The sequence below is a fragment of the Paramisgurnus dabryanus genome, chromosome 7 (assembly GCF_030506205.2).
Source record: "Paramisgurnus dabryanus chromosome 7, PD_genome_1.1, whole genome shotgun sequence".
NCBI classification, from domain to species: Eukaryota; Metazoa; Chordata; class Actinopteri; order Cypriniformes; family Cobitidae; genus Paramisgurnus; species Paramisgurnus dabryanus.
In genome coordinates, this window is record NC_133343.1 from 20,288,912 (window position 1) to 20,302,211 (window position 13,300).

Sequence of the window (13,300 nt, forward strand, 5' to 3'; positions counted from 1 at the left end):
TTTGTTTTGGACAATTTCACCAAAGCGGATAAAAGGAAGATTTTGAAGGTAAGTAAATATCCTAAATCTGCGCCGCCCGGTTCAGGTAACTAACAACTAGATTACAGTTTTATGACTGCTTTAAATCATATTATGCTTTGTGTGTGCACTTAATGGAATCCCAAGAGTCTAAGCTTTCAGATGATGTGCCGCATGATCCTATATTTTGAAGATTTAATGCTTCAAAGTTACAATGACATTTATGCAGCCTCACGTGCAAGGGAGGGGGTGTGGCGTGTACGGCACAGTGATCCTTTTTAGGTTAAGGTAGTAGTTTCATTTTAGCTAGTAATTTGATGCTATAGAAACTGTCCGTCATTGTTGGGTAAAGTTACTTTTAAAAGTAATGCATTACAATATTAAGTTACTCCCCAAAAAAGTAACTAATTGCATTACTTTGTTACTTTCCATGGAAAGTATGGTTATGTTACTTTTACGTAACTTTTGCGTTACTTTTTCTTACTTGGCTGAGGCTTGATCTCTTTCAGACCTTGCAGGTGGTTTTTTTATCGCAAAAATGTCAAGCTCTGGCCTGCCATCTACGTTTCGCTTCAAACTGTTCCTGCTCAGACGCACAGAGTGCGTAATTCTACGTTAATATGTTTAGTATAATTCAGTACATTATTTTATTTTTAAACTGAATTAAAGGTGCAGTGTGTAATTTTTAGAAGGATATCTTGACAGAAATGCAACATAATATACAAAACTATATTATCAGGAGTGTATGAAGACCTTTCAAAATGAACCGTTATGTGTTTATTACCTTAGAATGAGACGTTTTTATTTACATACGCTGAGGGTCCCCTTACATGGAAGTCGCCATTTTGTGCCGCCATGTTTCTACAAAAGCCCTTAACGGACAAACTTTTTTTACTTAGTTGTTTCCGATGATGACATGTTTGTCCAGTGGTGGCTAGTGTAGCATCTCTGAGTGTTTTCAAGCAAGAGGTGAGCAGTGGACTGAGCAGTTGGTTGCGATTTGCAACCTCACCACTAGATGCCGCTAAAATTTACACACTGCACCTTTAATTAAACTGAAAAGTAACTCGCATTAATTTTTTTAAAAAGTAACTGAAATATTAATGTGTACATTTATAAAGTAATGCGTTACTTTATTCGTTACTTCAGAAAAGAAATATTATTACGTAATGTGCGTTACTTGTAATGTGTTTCCCCAACACGGCTGGCCGTGTCGTTATTATTGACATTTGTGATTGACAGCTTCTCTGAGTCGACTCTCGGAGCTTCGAGGGAAGATTGAAGATATAACCAACTATTCATTTTCGATTTCTGTGATATTTCACACCAAACAAAATGGGTTGTATTGAACTAACCTTATTTAAGCAAGCCTGTCAAATGAGACGTTCAATGGGCATGGTTAAATTGGGCGCGCGAGTGTTTGTGTGAAAATTTGATAACGCGGCTACAGAAACGATTCCTTCTGTGCATGCCCAGGCTCCTAACTGACGTTTTTGCGTAACCTGTCAGCGCCCATCGTCGTACATTTTACGTTCAGTTCATTACAATGGAAGGAAGCGCTGTTGCGTCGTCCATCTATTTTTTACAGTCTATGGTGTAAATAGTACTTCTTCTGCCACGCCTATAGAGTTTCTGCATGACAGCGCCCTCTGGCTTTTGAATGTAGCGGCATTTCATCGTAATTCATTAAGAAGCATAGCAAGCAGAATCGCACATCTATCATCCCAGCCCTAGTTTGCATACTAAGTATAAAAATCAATAGTTTAGTTTCCAGGGGGATGGGAGGTAACCCCTTAATAATCAGAAGTAGCAACTGCACCCCCCATATTTACACAATGGTTATGTATGGAAACGTATGTTACAGTTGATACTTCAACCCCCTCAATGTTCAAACCAAAACTACAGCTTTGATACAAATTCAGTTTAGACTCTAAATGTAAATGTTTTATCAGAAAGGCCTTGAGAATAAAAACAACGGTGCCATTCTAAGATCCAAGAAGAAGAGAGAACAAAAACACATAAGTACCAAAGTACAGACCAAAGTCAATGGGATACTGATTCTTATACAAAAAAGGGTAGAGACAATCCTCTAGTGTTTCTGCTTAAAGTGGTTCGATGCAAACTAGCACGTACTATCATTGTTGATGCTTTATTTAAAAAGGCACACGTGCGCACAGAGACGTCAGAGATGAAATGCGATAAAATCACATAATGTAAACTTCAGTCAAACAAACACTGCCATTGTATGTTTCTCAAAAGCATATCTCCTCACAGGTAATAAACCCAACTTTAGATCTAATCTTCTCTGTAAATACTTGAGATGTTGCCCTACAATCTGTTCTCAAGAACCAAAACGCCTTCCTATCTCATCCTGACCTCAGATCAGCGGTTGGAGTTGTTAAGTTGCCTGCGTCTTATTATGAAAAATGCAGGAAGTTACCTGTGATTTTCCGGCTCTTACAGGAAGAATGAAAAAATTCCTATTGCAAGAGACAGAGTTACGGAAACTATGCTCACCTCTGGCCACCACAACAAATTCCTCATACACCATAATAACAGACAAAAGGTGCTGTAATGGTCACAAATGAATGGACTATATACATTTTGATCTTATATCTACTCTCTTTTGACTGTACTGTATACAACTTAAAAATGCAAGAATGCCTTTGTAACATATAACAACACTAGTGGAAGATGTCAGGACTACTTTCGTTTTTTCATACACATGCAACCTGCTTTTATTTTTATGCAATAAAACATACACATTTTACGCAAACTCAAGTATCTGCATATTTTGGGTCACTGTAGCGCAGTAGAGGTACCTGATCCCGTGACATCAATACACCCAGACGTTATAAGCGAGTGTGTGTGTATCATTATGTGTTGATAGAGAAGACAATGGTATTTGTCTGTCTACATCCTATTTTTCCCATTCGGTCATTAAGCCACAGACAAGTTCATCTCACGACCCGTGTGTGCGAGAAATTAACATTCACACACTGAAAAACACCTTCAGAGTTCCGGAGGATTCCAGCCGTATGGGAAAAACAGGAAAAATCTGCGCTTTCCATCCTGCCCAATAACCCTGTTTGTATGACACACAGGATGCAGTTTAGGAGCAGGCAGCAAGTCAGTGGTTCGCTCTCATTGTCTCAATCGTTACATCACTGGTCTTGCTTTTATTGAATGGTCTTGAGTGACAATATCTTGAGGAGACTATCAATGATTTTCAAGCGCATGTAGACACTTTTTTATAAAGAGTGATAAGCGAAATATTGTTTTGTTGCCTGCTGTTAAGTGTTAAAGGATTACAGATCATTTAAAAAATCCAGATAATTTACTCACCACCATGTCGTCCAAAATGTTGATGTATTTCCTTGTTCAGTCAAGAAGAAATTATGTTGTTTGAGGAAAACATTCCAGGATTTTTTTCATTTTAATGGACTTTAATGGACCCCAAAACTTAACAGTTTTAATGCAGTTTCAAAGGACTCTAAACAATCCCAAACGAGGCATAAGGGTCTTATCTAGCGAAACGATTGTCATTTTTGACAAGAAAAATATAAAATATGCACTTTTAAACCACAACTTCTCATCTTCCTCCGTTCATGTGACCCGCCAGCGCGACCTCACGTAATTGTGTAGTGACGTAGGGAGGTCACGTGTTACATATATGAAACGCACATTTGCGGACCATTTTAAACAATAAACTCACACAAAGACATTAATTAGTATCATTCCACATACAGTACAACAACGTCGGAACGGTCCTCTTTCTCCACACTTGTAAACACTGGGGCGAAGTTTTGCATTCGTCATCCGTGACCTCTTGACGTGATGACGTATTACGTGAGGTCGCGCTGGCGCATCACAGGACTGAAGATAGACAAGATAGACTCATTTGAGATCGCTTAGAGTCCTTCAACTCCGTTGAAACTGAAATTTTAAACTGCATTAAAACTGTTACGTGTTGGGGTCCATTAAAGTCCATTAAAGTGAGAAAAATTCTGGAATGTTTTCCTCAAAAAACATAATTTCTTTTCGACTGAACAAAGAAAGACATCAACATTTTGGTTGACATGGTGGTGAGTAAATTATCTGATTTAAAAAAAAATTGACTTATCCTTTAATATCTTATTTTTTTTACAATGCAAACAGCTGTGTAACAAAAGTCCCAGCAAGGAATTTTGCGTTTAAATATATCTAATAGCCATCCTAACACAGCCCAGACGTCCAGGCTAAAACAAGTAAAAATTTAGGCACACTGAAAATTGAATAGACATCTAACTGTAGCCCAAAAATAAATATAATAAAAAATAATAAATGAAACCAAACACCTTGTAATCACTGAATAGAAATTCATCTTGCAAGTTATTTTGTCAAAAACATGTAACCAAATTCAAGATTATTTTGGCTGGAAGTGGGTTACTCATTGACGGACTATACTGGGTCTTTAGTTAACCTAGATAGTGAAATGATGGCTATTGCTTGCTGGGTAATAATGTGCAGTCAAATGGTCGATATTAATCTAATTGTACATTTTAGTTGTGTTTTGTGGTGTGTGCTCACCAAATGCTAATTTAACTATTTGCACAAATAGATTACATGCAAAGTTATTGCAAATTTGCAGCAGGCGACATGAATGATATGAATTGGGTGACGCCATTGAGGCGAAATAGTTAAAGTTAAAAAATGTTTACACCTATTTTAGATTTTTTTTCATAAAAAAAGATTTTTTTACATTTTGACACGAATGGGAAGTTCACATGATGCATTGTCGGACAAGCCAAAACATTTTATTGGCACATCCGGTATCAGAAATGAAGAAAAGTTTTTATTTGCGCTAGTGGTGCAACAAACAAGTGATCCCGCGAGTAATCTACGATGAGTAATGTAATGCGCATAATCACTTCAGCTTTTGGTGTGCAGACCCCATTAGATTTACAGGTTTTAGACAGCTTTTTAAATCAAATTGACTTACAGTATACATTTTTATCAGTTTGTGTGCTCTTTTGGAATCAAACCAATGTGGGGTTATTAGTACCGTGCTCAGCCATTTGAGTTACAAAAACACCATGCAAAGTACATATAGCAACACTGTACATACTGTTGTTACACTCACACAGCATTTATTATCTAAACCAGTGCATGACTACTGTCCAACAAAATAACAATACTAACCACTTACTAAAAGTTGAGTAAGTGTGATGTGATGTTGCACTCCACTGTAAGCATGATAGCATGCATCAGACACGCGAAGACTCATCAAGGCTGAAGTTATTCAGGAAGTAAATCTGAGTCCACCTGGCTTAAGAGGAAGTCAACAAAGCCACATGCAGGCTGACTGACGTCAATTACAACCCAGTGCACCTGACAGGAACTCATACTGACTTCATTCTCATGCTCTCCGTTTCAGTATAATGCCACTTAGCTGTAGGTCTTTTCCTGCAAGGCCACCAATAATGCAGTATGATCTGTCTTAAGTATTTGATCTACTCATGGTGGAGCTCCCATCCCCTTTATATTTTTTCCTACAGACATTAGATTTGGAACACAGCTTGCTATTCTGTTTCCACTCTTCTACTCTATTTGATTTTTCCATCCTCCTTGAAGCTACATTGATTTTGCTGTGAAAGCAGCATCCTAAATACAGCCAACAAACCAAACTATACAGGCCAAACTAGCTTCTAATGCCAGTCTATAACCACTTTTCTTATCTTTATATAGACAGTACTGTTTAAAAGTTTAAGGCCACCATGCCAGAATTAGACTTGTTCATATATAATTGTTTCTCAGTCTATTTAATAGAATACAACCAGAAGAATACAGGAAATGTGTACATAGTATTAAAAACTGTTTACAAATGTAAACTGATGTGTCAAAGTTTTTATGGTAAACGCCCCTTCCACTTTAGCAATAGCAGGAAACTGCAGGATCTCAAATAAAATTAAATCATAATTTCATTTTTTTTTTTAGAAATTAGTCTTTTTACTTAATTTTGCTCAAAAACACTCAAGATGTGTTTAGTGCCAAGCAAGATCACACTAAACACAGATGATGCCTAAAGAAGACGTTTAGTCCTGAAAATTGTATTCCTTATTTTACATATTTCCTCTATTTTCTGTTTGTATCCTAATAAAATATATTGAAAAATAAATATGGATGGACATTAAAACTTCTAAAACAACAAGTCTGGTGGTGGTGGCCTAAGACTTTTGCACTGTATTGTATACATATATTTTTTTCCATATTTTAGCCAAGTAGCTTTTTCTACACTTTTTATTTGTTTGCATGCACCAATTATTTGTGAATCTGCCTGATTTTCATCCAACTGGCCAAAGACTTGGCAACACTGCTTGCGACATCTCTCATTTTGTTTGCGGTTCATCTCTGGATCAGAATACAAAGTCAAACTTGGACTAAGGAAAGTTGTTTTTAAAGAATGTTATCAGATATGGGCAATGGGAAAACGATTCCGGATGGCACAACACTATTTTATTGCTTTATGTAATGTTATGCAAGAACATATAAACCCTGCAAAATGTACTGTGCTTGACCCCATTCCCATAATAATGTGTGACTTGCTACTGCATGTTTTTGCAACGAATAAGTAAGAGGTAATAATAAGACATGAACATAAACACAATTCCACGTCGCATGTGCACAAGATATTTTTTGGAGTCATTTACTACTGTACACTATAAATATGCTGGGCTATCTTCAACTCAGCGTTCGGTCAAAAAAAGGACGAGCCCAGCCGTTGGGTTAAATTAACCAAAAAATAACCCAGCACTTTGGGTTGAAACAACCCAGCATAAGTTAAATTACAACCCAACGGCCTGGGCTCATCCCATTTTAACCCAACGCTGGTTTGAAAAAAACCCAGGTTTTTGAGTGAAAGTAATGCAATTTCTTTGTGCATGTCTATTTATGCACTTTATTGTTTGCTTATACAAAAAGATGTAAAATAAAATAGACTCTTTCTATCTTTCTCAACTAAATGAGAACCATCTCTCTCTTATTATCCATCAGAAATGACCTCACCAGGTACAGCCAAGGTTTTTGTCTGATATTTCTAAGAAAACAGTCTGGGCTGTATAATAGAGACTCCAGTGAATGGCCTTGCTCAGTTTAGTTAGCATAGATTACACTTCTGTCTGGCGTGTTCTCTCATATCGCATGGAGAACCATCCGCAAGGCCAAAGAATGAAGTTTAAGGAATTTTCCCAACCGTGATACAAAGCACTGACCTTCGGCAGAAGTACAACCGCTGTGTTGTTGTGTTTCGCAGGTGTGCATGAGACGCAAGTATCTGCCATGTCCACTTCCTATGGCCTAACACATTCTGCCCAACTAGACAAAACAGCCTCAAATACGGGCACTGTGCTTGTGTGCACTAAACATTTCATTGCTGGGCCAATCAACAGAAACTGCAGCAGAGATGAATGATGAGAAGGCAAGCGCGTGGGCAGTCACGTAGCATGAAATCTCCCCATTGTGAAAAATATACAGACACAACACAAAAACCCAAAGGTGCCAAAGCATGAGAATCTGCCTACTTAGACACACACCTAATGTTTGTTATGTTACAGTTATATGCTTACATTTACTGCACCTATGTATTTGGCACAGTCGCTTTTTTATCCAAAGTGACTTACCAGGTAGGCACACTCTGGTGATGGGGGGCTGGTTGGATACAGGGGATCTCCTACAAGGAGTAATAATCAGTGATTACTAACTCAGCATTCAATACAAATTTCTGTGATCAAAATGATTTACACAACAGCAGAAAACCCCAGCTATGAGAAACAATTCTGTGCGTACGTATGAGAAACCTTTCATAGTGTCATCCATAACCGTAAACAGGATTTATGTCAAAGCAGGGAACATTTCCACATGATTAATTTATGCCCGTGCATTTTGCAATATATTTCTCCCTAACTTTTTTTATGAATTCGACACACCCTTTATACAGACGTATTATGATGATGATATAACAGGGTGTGTTTGCTTTCCCCCTGAAGTTCATTCGAACTGGGTTTAAAAAAATTGCTTAACAAACCCCCTAACAGTGCTGTTTAATGGCATTGACGCAGATGTATGGTTATTTGGATTGGGGGAAGTAACTCTTCCACGAACAAACATCTTTTCTTCATTTACCCTCATCGCTCAGGTGGAAAAAAGGAATTTAAAGACTTTGGAAATTGTCTGCCGAGGGGAGTGAGTTTTTTGGCAAAGGTTTTTAAAACCTTCGAAACTGGTGGAATGTGAAGTGGAAAATGAAAATGTTGGTTGGTGGTGGAGTCTATAAAACAAATGGTAGAAAAGACTGCCATCTTGTGGATGGTCTTAGGAATAACAAAGTGGATTGTCAATAAAGCAATCAAGGAACAGTTCACATAGTTCATATTCTCTTAATTCAAACCCATAAATTCCACATTTTTTTGAAGCAGTTTAAATGAATGGGGCAAAAGCTTGCAAAAAGATGCAAAATCACCATAAATGGGATATTAAAGTGATCCATACAAGTATTCTGTACCTAAAGGACCTGACACAAAATTAGGGGGACTTGTACAGTATCACACCTTAAGGAACTTATTTCGCTTAATACATTTTTATTTACCTCATAAGTAAGGTAGGGAACATTAAATACATATTTGAAATTATATTTAATGCAAACCTTCTGAGAGGAAACCCTGTTTACACTCCGTTTTAAAGGAAAACACCACCGTTTTTTCAATATTTTATTATGTTCTTACCTTGACTTAGACAAATAAATGCATACCTATATTTATTCAATGTGTGCACTTAATCTTTGTACAGCGCGTTGTGAATGTGTTAGCATTTAGCCTAGCCCCATTCATTCCTTAGGATCCAAACAGGGATGAATTTAGAAGCCACCAAACACTTCCATGTTTTCCCTATTTAAAGACTGTCACATGAGTAGCTACACGAGTAAGTATGGGTGCGCAAAATAAAAAGTGGCTATTTTTTAGAGGATAAAAAATGAGAACTATATTGTATGGCGGAAGAGCACTTTTTTATCCGCTTAGAAAATCGCATCGTTTTATTTTGTGCAAACATACTTACTTGTGTACTGTAACTACTCATGTAACCGTCTTTAAATATGGAAAACATGGAAGTGTTTGGTGGCTTCTAAATTCATCCCTGTTTGGATCCTAAGGAATGAATGGCACTAGTTAAATGCTAAAACACATTCACGGCACGCTGTACAAAAACTAAGTGCATGCATTAAATAAATATAGGTACTGTATTAATTCATCTACACTCTTAGAAAAGATGTGTTAATTTTTTACACATCTTTGTGCGTTAAGCTTTTAACACATTATGTGTAATTTTAACACATTATGTGTCATTTTGTGTTGATTTTGTAAAGTTGTGTTAAAAGTAACACAAAATGTGTTGTTTAAATAATAACACAGTGATGGGTGAATTCTGGGACAACGCATTTAGTGTGTCGTCCCACAATCAACACTAGTGTGTTGTTTTTAACACATTTGTTCTAAGAGGTAAGAACATAGTAAAATATTGAAAAACTGTGGTGTTTTCCTTTAAGATAAGACATGACGTTCAAATGTCACGAACAAGCTATTTGGTTAAATCATTTGTAAATATAAAGTCATATATGTTATTAAAAGACATATTGATATAAAATTTTTGTGTAATATTAAACTGTACCTGTCAAAATGATTTGCAGCATCCGGGTTACCGCGTGTTATTAGTTTGAGCGGTTGTTATCTGGGAATAACAAACCTGCAAATGTTGCAACTGGCCAATCAGAATCAAGCATTCCAATGAGCCGTGTCATAAAAATACATAAAATCAGACATTGGTATGTTTCTCATGAACCTGACAGAAACTATTGTATGGCTTTGGAAGAAATCCATATTTGGATCAACTTATTTTAAAGTAGGATGCTATAATGCATTATTATATACTTTTATTATTTTAGAGGAGTACTTTATATTTTTTTTAGTTCACATTAGAATGTACAGTATTCATTCAGCAGAGTAAGTAATAATTGTTTGGAACATCACGAGGGTGAGTAAATGATGAGCAAATGTTCATGTTTGGATGAACAATTCATTCAGATTAGTAAACAATTCTATCAGACAAGTTTCATGTTAAGATCTATAATGTTTAACAGTGGATGTTACTATTTGTTTTGCTGCAATATGCATTGGCATACAAACTGAGGGACGAGTCACTTCAACTGTTTCAAACTCAGAATTTCCTTTTCATGTCTCCAAGATAACATATATTTAGATTTGAAAGATTTCATAGTTTACTTCCAGATCAACGATACTCACTTGTTAGATGAGCACTGAACATTGGTCAAGACAGTAAAATTGTTTCTCACACTTCGAAGGCTTGCGAGAACCTAGAAGAAAAGAAAAATAATACCAGGCATGTTTAGGTGAAACTGAATCTCTAAAGCAACACGATACTGATGTGAAGTTTTTAGGCCATGTTTACCTGAGCAAAAGGTGTGACTATCAGGTCGTCCCCATGCCTACAAACAAAACAAAAAACAACAAATAAATAACATGTGCAGTGCAGTCTATGCTCAAACAAACATTAAAGAGTCTTTTGGAAATGTGGACTGATGTACATCTCCCTTAAATTTGAATTGAAACATTTTAAAGTGACAGACATTAATGCGCTGTCTACATTACATCATAAAGTAGCCCATGATGATTTGCTGGTCTTAGTTGGTTCCAAATAGTCTTGCTCTCCTTGCATGGAAAGCTAGTCTTTGCTGGTCTAGATTGTCTCTCAGCCTTGACATGAAGGTATTTAGATGGTCAGCTAACTGACAAGCTAATGTAACCAAAGTGGACCATAACCTGGCCATGCTGTGGGATCAACAATTTTAGGCACATAAAACAGCTTATGGACAAAGTTAACATTTAAAGTTAACCAAGACTGCAACAAGTGATTAAGTGATACTTACAGTTCTGAGGCGACAGACGAATTTCGAGACATAGACTTTGGTGAGAGGTCATAGTCACTGTCCGACCTGTAGAGGAAGGACTCTCGCCGCTGGTTGTGGCCGGGAAAGTTTGGGTGCAGAACCAGACCAGAACCTGGGGAGGCCTGGGGGTCCAAAGGACTACAGCTAACCGATGGCCCATTTTCCACATCAAAACTACAGTGGGATAAAAACAAAAGCAAGCAATACATAAAAATTATGAAAATGACACGATGTCGGGGTAACAGAAAACACTTTATTCACACGAAACACGAAAGCAAAAACCTCGTGGGGGTAAACAACGAGAAACACGAAGAACAGGCAATGACACATGAAACTAGACTAGACTTAAAATCTGGCTAGATAACTCACATGAAACACTGAACGATACCAAATGAACCTGCACAGAACTAAGGACACAATGACATTAACTAAGGAAAACTAAACAAGATAACGAGGGGGAACAAGTGATGGGATCATTATCAAGCTGGAGAACGAGGGGGCGGGGACAAGAGACAAGACACCAAAGGCACATGACCCAATAAGCAAGCCAATGAGCCTCCACATAGACCCTGTCCCAAATGGCGCACTTCATGTGGACTTTCGGTCTTGTGGTCTTAAATTGTGCGTTCTCGCTTAGTCTACGAGTCCGTAGGGTGTCCCATCTGGCATTTTTACACTTCGAAGTGTGCTCATCAGTGCCCCCTTTGCCCCCTTGATGCGGTCTTTGGGAAGCCCGCACTGCAGCAGGCTTCGCGCACTTTACCAACCCAGAAGTCCTTGCGAAAGAGCAATCAGACCAACCGAACTTCCTTCCAATTTCCGGCTTGACGCTGAAGTCTGTCCCAAAATACAACTCCGGTAAACCACGTGGACTTGCATCAAGGCTCCCTAAAGTTTGCACTACATGATGTCATCAAAGTGTGGACTCTGAGGAGGACCACAAGTCCGGAGTGTGCCATTTGGGACAGGGCCATAGAGCTTCTTGGCAGGATCCTGACACACATATTATGCAATAATGCCCATTTTTATAATATAATGTATAATCTAAGTTTTAAATGTGCCTTGAATGTGTCTGTGAAGTTTCAGCTCAAAATACCCCACGGATCATTTGTTATTGCATGTCCAAAATGCCCCCTTTTGGGTGGAAGCAAAAAAGTGCTGTTTTATGTGAGTTCTTTTGGTTAAAAATAGATCTCATTCCTGTGAATACAGTCTGAGACAATAGTATCTTTAGCCGTTTAGAAAAAGCTTTTTGGTAAAATATCCAGTAAGTCAGTGGTTGTGGGCGGAGCTTTATCAGTGTGACATCAAATTAACAAAATAATAAAAACAGCATGTCTAATGAGACTGCTTTGGTTTAATGTGGATTAAAATAAAAGGAGAGGGTGGATATTGTGTTCACATCGAGGGGCAACCTTCCTATCTCACTGATGAAGCCAATACGGTGACTTAAACTGCAATTCATTGACTGGCCGCTAGAGGCTGGCTACAAAAGAGAGTCAATTCCCATAGACCTCCATGTTAAAATGGCCAACTTTACAGTAGAAAAGAATATGTTTACAGCCTGGTACAAAAAGTGTTTTTGGTCTATATAGCTAATACTGTGAGGGGGGTGAATTTTTTTGTAACTCATCCGTTTAAATTATATTAAGCCTTAAAGTTCTGCATAATTAAGGGTGTGGCAACTAGAGTGACAGTTGAACAGTCACTGCCATCACTAGAGTCGAGCTAGGCGGCCGTGGTTTAAGCAACCAGTCACCTCAGCTTCACCCACATCCTGTCTCTTTACCCATTTTCGGATATCCGTGAGTGATGCGCGGCCAAGATGGCGACGACAGGCACCGCCTCCTTTAAGCTTCAAAAACGATCTTCAGAAACCTATGGGTGTCGTCAGGAACACTGTGTCCATCTTTTTTTTTTAAAGTCTATGGTTCACACACGGCCAACACACATTCGTGTCCAAACACCAATATGTGCTCTTTAACAACCACAGTGTTGACATGGTGAGCAGCTAAAGATATTTATATTTTTGCTACTACACTGCAGAAAACAAAAATGCTGCAAAATAATTTTTAGCTGTAGGATATTAAGTAGCCTATATGATTGACCTAACTAAACCAGGTTTGTGATAGGTTAACACAGAGCCATACTGTAGACCACAACACTTTTGATCTACATTTAGCATCATTATTTAGCACGTTTAAAGCCATTTCCTAATAAACAATATTGTAATTTAGAGAAAAATTATTAGAGATAATCAATTCTGATATGAATGTCAAGGAAAGG

The 13,300-nt window shown here is 37.7% G+C and overlaps 1 protein-coding gene across 4 annotated transcripts in view; it reads right to left on the bottom strand.

Annotated features, from left to right (window-relative positions):
• pde4ba (phosphodiesterase 4B, cAMP-specific a) overlaps positions 1-13,300 on the bottom strand; it is a 192,145-nt gene that overhangs the window by 39,460 nt on the left and 139,385 nt on the right. For all 4 annotated transcript variants that reach the window (XM_065264857.2, XM_065264859.2, XM_065264860.2 and 1 more), the window contains 4 exons: positions 10,994-11,188; positions 10,516-10,552; positions 10,350-10,420; positions 7,677-7,726 (listed from right to left, as the gene is read on the bottom strand). In XM_065264857.2, the coding sequence (XP_065120929.1) occupies positions 7,677-7,726; positions 10,350-10,420; positions 10,516-10,552; positions 10,994-11,188 (353 nt within the window). The remainder of the gene's footprint in view (positions 1-7,676; positions 7,727-10,349; positions 10,421-10,515; positions 10,553-10,993; positions 11,189-13,300) is intronic.